We start from the raw sequence: 12,199 nt of genomic DNA, 5'->3' as shown, positions 1-12,199 counted from the left end.
TAAATTCCAAGTGGAGTAGAATAACATCGCTTCATCGGAGGCTCCACTGATGATGTCACCTAGCATGGTGACAAAACGTCTGAACAAAAACAAGCCAACTCAGCGAGCAAGTCAACAACCTCACCACAACCTGAGCTACGGATCTTTGCCAAAGCTTTAAATGTAATAACTGAGCAATTGGAAAGCAGTGACCAAATTGGTCCTAGTCAGCATGGATTCACTAAAGGAAATCTTTTGGAATTTTTTAAGGATGTGACCAGTGGAGTAGACAATGGTGAATCAGGTTTATTTGAAAACACAGACTTTCAGAGCTTCGCTCCTCCTTCTGGTATTAGTGAGAGGTACTATCCAACACAGAATTTATAAGTAAAAGATCAAAGGGTCACACCACTGAGCATGTATTAAATAAACCTAAGATGCTGTTTAAATCTTTAATCAGTTAAAACCTTCCAACTGATTAATGCCTTTATAAATCTCTGAATTCCTTAAGTCACTGACCTGAGAGAGCTAGAGGTTTTCATTGTAAAGAAAAGTGACATTTTAGGTCAAGACAATGCATGTTAGATGTGAAGCTTTGTTTAGAATTTGTTTGTGTTTTGGTTTGGAGTCAGACTGGTTTTATTTCCAAAGTAGGAATTTCCAAAATGCCACATTGACTGTCTGTCTATAAATTGTGTGCATTTTGAACAAAATGGAATGTAACTGCAATTAGAAATTTACCCCAGGAGATTTTACGGGTGTGCGTGCCTGTTCCCTTCTCTTCCTCTCTTCCACCACCACACAGTTCCCCCCCCCCCCCCGGAGTCATAACATGAGGCAGCTGACCATAGACTTGATTATTGAATGTACATTTCCGAAACCAACCATCTGGTATAACATATCCACTTTGGTGTTTATGTTCGACACCTGCCGAGTGGCTGGTGTTTAATTTTGCAGCACAGTGAATTTGTGAAAGATCTATTGCATATAGTCATGGATTGCTTTATCATCTATGAGATTGCAAATGTAGCTGAACCGTCTTGATCCTTTGTTCTTAACAGCTTTTGAGTTTAAATAATTTTTAAAAATCAGAACCTATCACCGTGAATTGATAACATCCGTTTCCAAATGTGGAAAGTTATTTTTTGCCTTTTCCTTTCCACAGCAACAGCTTAATCCCCAATGTGATGATGAAACAGCTGTATTAGTGCGAGACTGCTACTTACTGGAAGAGAAAGAACGATTGAAAGAAGAATGGAGACTATTTAATGACCAGAAGAAAAACTTTGAAAGAGAAAGAAGGAATTTTACAGAGGCTGCCATTAGATTAGGACACGAGGTACTACTTTTTAGTTGTTTTACTTTAGTTAGTCGCCAAATCAAAGTTAACCATGTCATTTTCGAGGTCAACTATTGAAGATTTGGGACCGAATGGATAAGGCATTGGCCTCCGAAACCAGGGATTGTAGATTCAGGTCCCATTGTTTGGTTTTGTGATGGGCTTTCAACTTTAGGCAGACCACTTTGCCCTGGATGATGTCAGTCGTCTTGAGTGTTTGTTGTAGCTGCACTCATCCAGGCAAGTGAAAGGTATTACATCAAAATACAAGACTAGAGTTTGAACCGTTAGAAATGGTGTGGGGAGTCACAAAGTAAGACATTTGCATATTCTACCCTTTTTAACACAATTTGTACTGATGTGTTATAATCCAAATCTGAGCATTTACCCTAATTGTGTTTGTTTTTTCTGCATCATTGTGCACACCATTGGACACTATAGCAAAAATCAAGAGATTAGCTGTCGTGTGATGTGAAACAGTGGATATGAAAATTTACAAATTGCAACTTGTACTCAACTGTGTTCCTGCATTTGCTTCGTTATTAACAGGGCAGAATCCACAATGCTAGCAGGGCCAGATACTATGGAATAATTTTACTTAAAATCAATGCATGATATTTAGTTGGCACAAGGATTTTCTTTCCCAGTTCCAATAGTAGTGTTTTGATATCTATCTTTTACTAAAGGAAACTCTTTGCATTATGAGTTTGATGAAAATGTAAAATTAACAAAAGTATTTTGTGAAGTTGTTGTACATTTGGCAGTTGTGAAAAGAATGCATTGCAGGTTAAGGAAGGGACATTTTGTAATTTTTTCCATTTTTTTTATCTGCAGAGGAAAGGTTTTGAAGAGGAACGAGCAACGTGGTTGAAGCAGCAGTTTTTGAACATGACTCCTTTTGTGGAGAGCAAAAGGCCAAAAATAATGAAGCCACAAAGTGCCTCATCCATTAGTAAGTATCTTTTTTAAAATAAAAATGTACAACCAATTGAATGTTCATTAGACTGTGGTAACTTAAATGTACACTGTAAAGCCACACACACAGACCAGGTACTGAACTTCAACAGTAACCATCTCATCACACAAACGAAGCTGCGTGCGAACACTATTTAAAAGGGCAGCAACACGGAACTACGCCAAGAGGAAGAAGAATACCTCTTCCAAGTGTTCAAGGATAATGGATATCCAAAGAACTGGGTCAGAAGATGCCTACACAAACAGCATCAGAAAGATTCTATGCGCCCCGACACACTCATCACACCACCCTACATCAGGACTACGTCAGAACTCACCACAAGGCTCCTACGACCGCTGGGCAGCAGAGTGGCACACAAGCCCACATCAACTCTACGACAAGTGCTCACCCGAACTAAAGACCCACTCCCCACCATGGACAGGACCAATGTCATCCACAAGATCCCCTGCAGAGACTGCGAGAAACACTACATCGGACAACCAGGAAAGAAACTAACAACAAGAGTACATGAACAGTTTAAAAACTTACCTCGTGCAATCAGCGGCTTCCTTTTTTTTTTGGCTGCTGCAGCAGCAGCGGGAGCAGTGAGAGTGAGGACCAGGGGCCTGCCGGGAGGTAAGTTCTTCATTTCGGCAACGGAGCTGAGTGGGAGTGGTTGAATTGCGCTCTCGGAACGTGAGTGAACTGATATATTTGGGCAGTGGCTAAACCCAAGACACTACACGTGTAGTGTCTCCCACCCGCCCCCCTCCTCTGACCCAAAAAAAGGACTCTGCTGTGTTGATAAGCTAAGTGATTTTCTTTTTTTTTTATCGTGTGCTGGTAAGTAGAGTGATTTGGTACAAATTTTTTTCATTTCATTTAGCTAGTATTTGATATTATAGTAGGACTAAGTTAACCTTAAAAGTAAAAATGGCAGGAGATCCCAGACCTGTGTTATGCTCATCTTGCTCCATGTGGGAGCTCCGGGATGCGGCTGATGACCCTGACCCCGACACGTGCAGGAAGTGTGTCCAGCTGCAGCTCTTGTTAAACCGCATGATGGCTCTGGAGCTGCAGATGGACTTACTTTAGAGCACCTGCGATGCTGAGGAAGTCATGGCTAGCACGTTCAGCAAATGGTCACACCGCAGATTAGGATCGCTGAGGGAGAAAGGGGATGGGTGACCAAAAGGCAGAAAAAAAAAAACAGGAAGGCAGTGCAGGCGTCCCCTGCGGTCATCTCCCTCCAAAACAGGTATACACCGTTTTAGATACTGCTGGGGGAGATGGCTCACCAGGGGAAGGCAGCAGTAGCCAGGTTCATGGCACTGTGGCTGGCTCTGCTGTACAGAAGGGCGGGAAAAAGAGTGGAAGGGCTATAGTCATAGGGGATTCGATTGTAAGGAGAGTAGATAGGCGGTTCTGTGGTCGAAAACGAGACTCCTGAATCGCATGTTGCCTCCCAGGTGCACGGATCAGGGATGTCTCGGATCGACTGCAGGACGTTCTGAAGGGGGAGGGTGAACAGCCAGCTGTCATGGTGCATATAGGCACCAATGATATAGGTAAGAAACGGGGTAAGGTCCTACAAGCAGAATTTAGGGAGTTAGGAGCCAAGTTTAAAAAGCAGGACCTCGGAGGTAGTAATCTCAGGATTGCTACTAGTGCCACATGGTAGTCAGAGTAGAAATGAAAGAATAGGCAGGATAAATGAGTGGCTTGAGAGATGGTGCAGGAGGGAGGGGTTCAGATTTTTGGGACATTGGGACCGGTTCTGGGGGAGCTGGGACTATTACAAATCGGACGGTCTACACCTGGGCAGGACTGGAACCAGTGTCTTAGGGGGTGCTTTTGCTAACACTGTTGGGGAAGGTTTAAACTAATATGGCAGGGGGATGGGAACCAAATGAGGAGGTTAGTGGACAGTAAGGAGGTTGTAACTAAAGCCTGTAAGGAACTAGATAACGAAGTCAGTGTGACGAAGGGGAAGAGTAGGCAGAGAGCACATGATGAACGCAGAGGGACATGTGGCCTGAGGCGCATTTGTTTTAATGCGAGAAGTGTAGTGGGTAAGACAGATGAACTTGGGGCTTGGATTAGTACCTGGGAGTATGATGTTATTGCTATTACTGAGACTTGGTTGAGGGAAGGGCAAGATTGGCAACTAAATATTCCAGGATATAGATGCTTCAGGCGGGATAGAGAGGGAGGTAAAAGGGGTGGAGGAGTTGCATTACTGGTCAAAGAGGATATCACAGCTGTGCTGAAGGAGGGCACTATGGAGGACTCGAGCAGTGAGGCAATATGGGCAGAGCTCAGAAATAGGAAGGGTGCAGTAACAATGTTGGGGCTGTACTACAGGCCTCCCAACAGCGAGCGTGAGATAGAGGTACAAATATGTAGACAGATTATGGAAAGATAGGAGCAACAGGGTGGTAGTGATGGGAGATTTTAATTTTCCCAACATTTGACTGGGATTCACTTAGTGTTAGGGGTTTAGATAGATGGAGCAGAATTTGTAAGGAGCATCCAGGAGGGTTTTCTAGAGCAGTATGTAAATAGTCTAATTCAGGAAGGGGCCATACTGGACCTGGTGTTGGGGAATGAGCCCGTCCATGTGGTTGAAGTTTCAGTAGGGGATTACTTTGGGAATAGTGATCACAATTCCGTAAGTTTTAGAATACTCATGGACAAAGACGAGTGGTCCTGAAGGAAGAGTGCTGAACTGAGGGAAGGCCAACTATAGCAAAATTCGGCAGAAGCTGGGGAATGTGGATTGGGAGCAGCTGTTTGAGGGTAAATCCACATTTGATATGTGGGAGGCTTTTAAAGAGAGGTTGATTAGAGTGCAGGACATACATGTCCCTGTGAAACTGAGGGATAGAAAGGGCAAGATTAGGGAACCATTGATGACAGGTGAAACTGAGGGATAGAAAGGGCAAGATTAGGGAACCATTGATGACAGGTGAAATTGTGAGACTAGCAAAGAGGAAAAAGGAAACATACAGAAGGTCTAGGCAACTGAAAACAGACGAAGCTTTGGAAGAATATCGCGAAAGTAGGACCAATCTGAAATGTGGAGTTAAGAGGGCTAAAAGGGGTCATGAAATATCTTTTAGCAAACAGGGTTAAGGAAAATCCCAAAGCCTTTTATTCATACATAAGGAGCAAGAGGGTAACTAGAAAAAGGGTTGGCCCAATCCAGGACAAAGGAGGGAAGTTATGCGAGGAGTCAGAAAATGAGAGATTCTTAATGAGTAGTTTGCGTCGGTATTCACTGAGGAGAGGGACACGACGGATGTTGTGGTTAGGGATAGATGTTTGATTACTCGAGGTCAAGTCGGCATAAGGTGGGGGGAGAGTGTTGGGTATTCTAAAAGGCATTAGGATGGACAAGTCCCCAGGTCTGGATGGGATCTATCCCAGGTTACTGAGGGAAGCGAGAGAGGAAATAGCTGGGGCCTTAACAGATATCTTTGCAGCATCCTTGAGCACGGGTGAGGTCCCGGAGGACTGGAGAATTGCTAATTGATTGTCACTTCCTCAAAGAATTCTAAGTTGATAGATGAGGGAAGGGCTGTAGATGTCATATACATGGACTTCAGTGAGGCATTTGTTAAGGTTCCCCATGGTAGGCTGATAGAAAAAGTGAAGTCGCATGGGGTCCAGGGTGTACTCGCTCGATGATTAGAGAATTGGCTGGGCAACAGGAGACAGTGTTGCAGTGGAAGGGAGTTTCTCAAAATGGAGAACTGTGACCAGTGGTGTTCCACAGGGATACGTGGTGGGACCACTGTTGTTTGTGATATACGTAAATGATCTGGAGGAAGTTATAGATGGTCTCATTAGCAAGTTTGTAGATGACGCTAGGATTGGTGGAGTAGCAGGTAGTGAAGGGGACTGTCGGAGGATGCAGCAGAATATAAATTGGAGAGTTGGGCGGAGAAATGGCAGATGGAGTTCAATCCGGGCAAATGTGAGGTCATGCATTTTGGAAGATCCAATTCCAGTGCGACCTATATGGTAAATGGAAAAGCCCTGGGGAAAATTGATGCACAGAGAGATCTGGGTGTTCAGGTCCATTGTACCTTGAAGGTGGCAACGCAAGTGGATAGAGTGGTCAAGAAGGCATACGGCATGCTTTCATTCATTGGACGGGGTATTGAGTACAAGAGTTGGCAGGCCATGTTACAGTTGTATAGGACTTTGGTTCGACCACATTTGGAATACTGCGTACAGTTCTGGTCGCCACATTACCAAAAGGATGTGGATGCTTTGGAGAGGGTGCAGAGGAAGTTCACCAGGATGTTGCCTGGTTTGGAAGGCGCTAGCTATGAAGAGATTGAGTAGATTCGGATTATTTACATTAGAAAGACGGAGGTTGAGGGGGGACCTGATTGAGGTGTACAAAATCATGAGAGGTATAGACAGGTTGGATAGCAAGAAGCTTTTTCCCAGAGTGGGGGACTCAATTACTAGGGGTCACGATTTCAGGGTGAGAGGGGAAAAGTTTAAGGGAGATATGCGTGGAAAGTTCTTTACGCAGAGGGTGGTGGGTGCCTGGAACGCGTTGCCAGCGGAGGTGGTAGAGGCAGGCACAATAGCGTCATTTAAGATGTATCTAAACAGATACATGAATGGGCAGGGAGCGGAGGGATACAGATCCTTGGAAAATAGGCGACAGGTTTAGATAGAGGATCTGGATCGGCACAGGCTTGGAGGTCCAAAGGGCCTGTTCCTGTGCTGTAATTTTCTTTGTTCTCTTTGTCTTTAACACCAACTGGCTACAAAAAGACGCGACCAATACTCATCTCAATCCACATGGACAAGGTGAACCACGACTTCGATTGGGACAACACCAAGATCCTGGGACAGGCTAGGCAGAGACAAGCACAAGAATTCCTGGAAGCATGACACTCCACAAAGCATGCTATTAATAAACACATTGAATTCGACCCCATATACATTCCACTATGAAGGAAACCTGGAAGTGAGGCAATCCATCTCAACGGACCCCAGAGTTTAAAAACCAGTTGGGAAAAACACACCAACGCTTCATCGGAGGCTGCACTGAGGATGTTACCAAGCATGGTAATGAAACGTCTGCCAAACAAGAAACCAGCTCGGCAAGCCAACCAACCTCAACAACCTCAACACCCACAACCCGAGCTACAGATCTACTCCGAAACCTTAGAGGCTGTGATAACTTGCCCATTCTGCTTCTTTCTGTGGCCTTGAGTTAGCTAATGTTTAGGTTCATTACTAATCTGAAAGTGTTTTATTGTTGGATTTCCCTTTTTGAACGCAGGCTGCTTGGCCAGTATCCTTGATCAATGTTGAGTAACTTCTCACACTTATAAATGTCAATACTCAGTATGTGTCCAAGTGTTTCCAAGCGAAGCATTCAGCAAATCAAGATATGAAATAAAAACAAAAAATGGTGGAAGCACAGTAAGTAACATCTGCGGAAAGAGAATTAATGCTTTTAGTTCTGTGACCTCTCAGCAGACTTTTTGTTTTTTGACAAGCTGTTGATTTGCAACGTCGGTTCAGTTTCTCTGCACAGCATCTATTCCTTCACATTTCAATACCCTGGCCTCAGTGGAAAGTTTAACACCCAAATTTCCTCCTTTCTGTTCCTATTCATAGGCTCTCCACATTGACGGGCTGAAGTTATAACGCCCAAAGTTTTAAACATTCTGCCAGGGTTTAAATATTTATAGAGCACAGCAGCTTCTAATACAGTTCCTTCAAATGTAAATATGCTATGTGCCTTTATTATTTCTCTTGCCACTGTGGGTGCTGTATCTGCAGGAACACCATTATGTACTTGAGTAGACATCAACCTTGCAAAATCGTGCCTTTTCATACGCCTTAAGTAAAAAGCCCACCTTGGTTTTTGTGGAATCGAAGCCCAAAATCTCAAGAATGAAAGCATGATCCAGGAGATGTTGTACTTTCAATGAAGTTGCGATACAATGAATATAGTTAAAATATTTAAAGCTAATCATTTTGTACATGTAAACTTTAGTCCTATTTAGTCAATTATTAGTGAACAGACTATAAATAACTAGCCGTGTTGATTATTACACTAATTACTGCAGCTAATTTTCACTACACTTCAATTGCTCTTTGGATGTCACGCACAAATAACACCACCATGCCACCGCATGTGCACAAAAACCACCTACACAACACATTTTACCTGTGCAAACGTCATGACTTCATTGGTTAATGGTCTGTAAAGGTTACTTATCTTCTAGGTCCTGGGCAGGAGAACCACAAGATACAATCACAGCCAAATATGTCTTCTTACCTCCGACCTAATACAGCTCCAGTAACTACACTGGAACCTTCAAGTACCAAATTTCCTCCAATAAATAGTGCCAAGTCTTCAGAAACGGGTCGAAAAATGCACCTCACTCAAGGAACTAGGTGTGTAACAGATCTTTTTTTCTTTTTTTTGCGCTTTTTTTTTTTTTTTTTGTTTTAAACACCATCTGATCATAAACTAGTTTTCTGTTTGGAAAATGAGTAAGAAAAGTTGTTTAAAGTTGTGAAACACATCAAGAATCTTGTGGTTTCAATTCTTTTAGTCAGGCCAATATCCTGTAAGAACGTCCTCTCCTCCTAACAACAGGTGGCAGAGTTGTAGCTCAAAATATAACTTCCTTTTGTTCCTTTTGGGAAGGGGATTGAGTGGGTCTTAGAGCAACTCCTTAGCTGTATTAATTTTCAGTTGCTGAAAATAAGTATGCATATGCAACAGGTGGTGAAAAAGACATGCGTTGGCCTTCATAGCAAGAGGATTTGAGTAGAGGAGCAGGGATATCTTGCTGGAATTCTAAACTGCCTTGACAGCACGCTTTTGAGTATTATGAGCTGTTTTGGCTTCCTTATCTGAGGAACAGTATTCTAGCTATGGAGGGAGTGCAGCAAAGGTTTATCAGACTGGATTCTTGGATTCATGTCTGAAGAGATTGAATCAGTTAGGACTAGACTACAGTTTAGAAGAATGAAGGGTGTTTCTCAAAGAAAACAAAAATTCTAAAAGAACTAGACCAAGTAAGTGCAGAAAGGATGTTCCTGATGACTCCAAATCCAGAAACAAAGGTCACGGTCTAAAGATGCAGGGTATTCCATTTAGGACCAAGAGGAAGAAACCCCTTCACCCAGAGATTGACCCATGTTATGGTCCAGCCTAAACACCCTCAAAGATACTAAGATAGTCTAGACCCTAACATTTTCTCATTTTAAAGGTAAATGTAAGGTGTTGCATTACAAATGCAGTTTGATTGGTAAAACTACTTGATATTAAGCAAAAAATACTTTATTCATACACTGGTTAAAATACAACAAAAGAAATTAGAATAACTGAACACTACTGGAAAACTTAACAGGATAATAATAGATTATTTTATTACTAAACAGTAGCTGCTCCAATATAGTAACATCCCATAAAAATACCCTTGGCAAAAGGCAAATTCAGAAACTAGATTGTCTCACAGGCAGTTCTCCAGTCCAGGAGGAAAAACATCAAGAGAATACGTGTGTCTGTCTGCCTCCTGTTACTGATATTGTGCACCTCTCTACTCCCAGATGGTTGGTGATTTGCAGGCAGCAGCTCACCATCGTTATACTGGCCCAGCCAGCAATGCCCACGTGCCATGAGTAAATTTAAAATGAACAGTTTTCAAGGACTGTTTCCCTCTTCTTTTCTTTTATTCCATAGATACAGTCTCTCTCTCTCGAGAGAGAGAGAGAGAGAGAGAGAATGAGAGGAAATTTTGCCTAATTGCTTTAAATGGGGAGCCCTGATTCTTAAACAATGACCTCACCAGTGGCAACAAACCTCGTCTGTCCAACCTTTCCCCATAAGGCAACCTGCTCATTGCAGGAACAAAAACAAGTTGCTGGAGAAGCTCAGCAGGTCTGGCACCATCTCTGAAGAAAAATCAGAGTTAATGTTTCGGGTCCTCAATTCTGAGGAAGGGTCACTGGAGCTGAAACATTAACTCTGATTTTTCTTTACAGATGCTGCCAGACCTGCTGAGCTTTTCCAGCAACTTCTGTTTTTGTTCCTGATTTACATTTGCAGTTCTTTCAGTTTCTACTCATTGCAGATATTCCTTGAACTGTGTGGGGCAGCAGTTCAAGAAGGCAGTTCACGACCACCTACACCAATACCTTGAAAGCAATTGGGGATTGGTAGCTGGCCATGCTAGAGATGCTCTGGTCCTGTGACTGAGAAAATCTGTAGGTATCAAATTGTTTTGTTTGATTTTTGGTTGTATTTTTTCTTGACTTTCGCAGATCTAGGTCTAAATCTAGGTGAACACAGTCTAGATTGTCATGTGATGCCTTCATTCATGCTTTTAATTTTCATTGCAGCTCAAGATTTGTACCAAAAAGGGGAGATTCAGGCAGTTATGACGCAAAGAAAAGTTTGAGCCCCTCCTGAGAAATGGAGGAACTCAAAGGCCAGCCCTGATCACTGGTATATTAACGGGTGTTCTACGCCTTTGAACCATTCACCAGAAGATGACAATTTGGACAAAAATTCTGTACAGTCTGCAATTGAGACTAATCTCAAATGACTTATGCAGGAACTGTGACTCCAGATTCTGTAAATCTCTCTGGTCCTTAGAATGTAGTATTCTACTGAAATAATGCACTTGCATTTATACATGTCACAGTGACATTTGAAGACTACTTCAAGCAGCACTTTGTATGTGGAGTGGAAATTGTTGAATAGGAAGACTGTGTGACTTTTAATTTTCCATAGGGACACTGTTTACATCTGAGTGGGTTGGAAGAACCTCATTTTAAATGGGTTTTATTTTTCTCTTGGCTATCGACTTTATTTAAGGAGTAGGAGCAAGCATTTTTTTTTAAGATTTTTTAAAAATTTTAAATATTTTGACTTTGGAACGTGTTGGTGTAGTTTAAATGAACCACAAGAGCAGCTGAAACATTTTTTTAACCTTTTGACATTACTGGCAATACCCAAAATATCTTGCATGTGTCAGATCATCACTACCAGCAATAGTTGCTCAAATCAAGTCATTGTAAAATGTTCTGATTATTTAATTGTTTATTTTTAAACTAGTGCTGCTTTAAATGTAACACATTAAATTTTTGCCCCTGAAAGATGGAAATTTAATAAAATGTGTTCACAGATCTTCCACGGTACGTTTATTCAAGGTACAGATCTTTGTTTTCAGCTCACCTGCTCAAAAGATTTACCAGTTAATACATTTTGTGGGATTGAATATGCAGTTTCTTGAAACAGTTGATTCTTTCATCAATTTGAGTGGAATCTTGCTACACTGGGGCTGTTCTCCCCTTAAATCAGGTGTCTTATTTAGTCTGTTCTTCAACATTCTCCTCACAATCCTTACAATTACGTCCTGTTTCAAATACCTGTTCGTTGTTCTTTCAAGGATGTGCACATCACTGGAGACAATAAGGACTGCAGATGCTGGAAGCCAGAGTCTATAGATGAGGCTGGAAAAGCACAATGGGTCAGACAGCATCCAAGGAGCAGGAAAGTCCACGTTTCAAGCTGAAATCCTTCATCAGGACAAGGGAGTTCAGAAATAGAAGGAGGGGGCGTGGGGTCTGCGGAAAGGGTAACAGAGAAAGTGATCAGTGGATGCAGACAGATGCTTGATCCATGGGAAGAGTGGAGCAGACAGGTGAGTAGGAAGATGGACAAGTAAGGTCAAGTCAGGGAGGTGAGAAGGAGGGGGAAGGCTGGATATGAGAAGGCTGGGGGTGGAGGGATTTTGAAGCTGATGAAGTCAATGTTGAGGCCATTGGGCAGTAAGCTCCCAAGGTGAAATATCAGGTGGTGTTGCTCAACGATGGGGAGGCGATGGCTTAGTGGTATTATCGCTGGACTGTTAATCCAGAGACCCAGA

General features: G+C 42.5%; 1 protein-coding gene across 1 annotated transcript in view; it reads left to right on the top strand.

Moving 5' to 3' along the window:
* Positions 1-11,456, top strand: part of ssx2ipa (synovial sarcoma, X breakpoint 2 interacting protein a) — a 66,104-nt gene extending 54,648 nt beyond the window's left edge. Inside the window, 5 exon segments of the mRNA XM_048602315.1 lie at positions 1,145-1,318; positions 2,153-2,270; positions 8,540-8,711; positions 10,668-10,724; positions 10,726-11,456. Coding sequence (XP_048458272.1) covers positions 1,145-1,318; positions 2,153-2,270; positions 8,540-8,711; positions 10,668-10,724; positions 10,726-10,873 — 669 coding nt within the window. The 3' untranslated portion in view covers positions 10,874-11,456.
* The last annotated feature ends 743 nt before the right edge of the window (positions 11,457-12,199 follow it).

This window comes from Rhincodon typus, chromosome 10 (assembly GCF_021869965.1).
Source record: "Rhincodon typus isolate 14 chromosome 10, sRhiTyp1.1, whole genome shotgun sequence".
Taxonomy (NCBI): Eukaryota; Metazoa; Chordata; class Chondrichthyes; order Orectolobiformes; family Rhincodontidae; genus Rhincodon; species Rhincodon typus.
The sequence above is the reverse complement of the archived record's forward strand: the minus strand, read 5'-3'. Positions and strand labels throughout refer to the sequence as shown.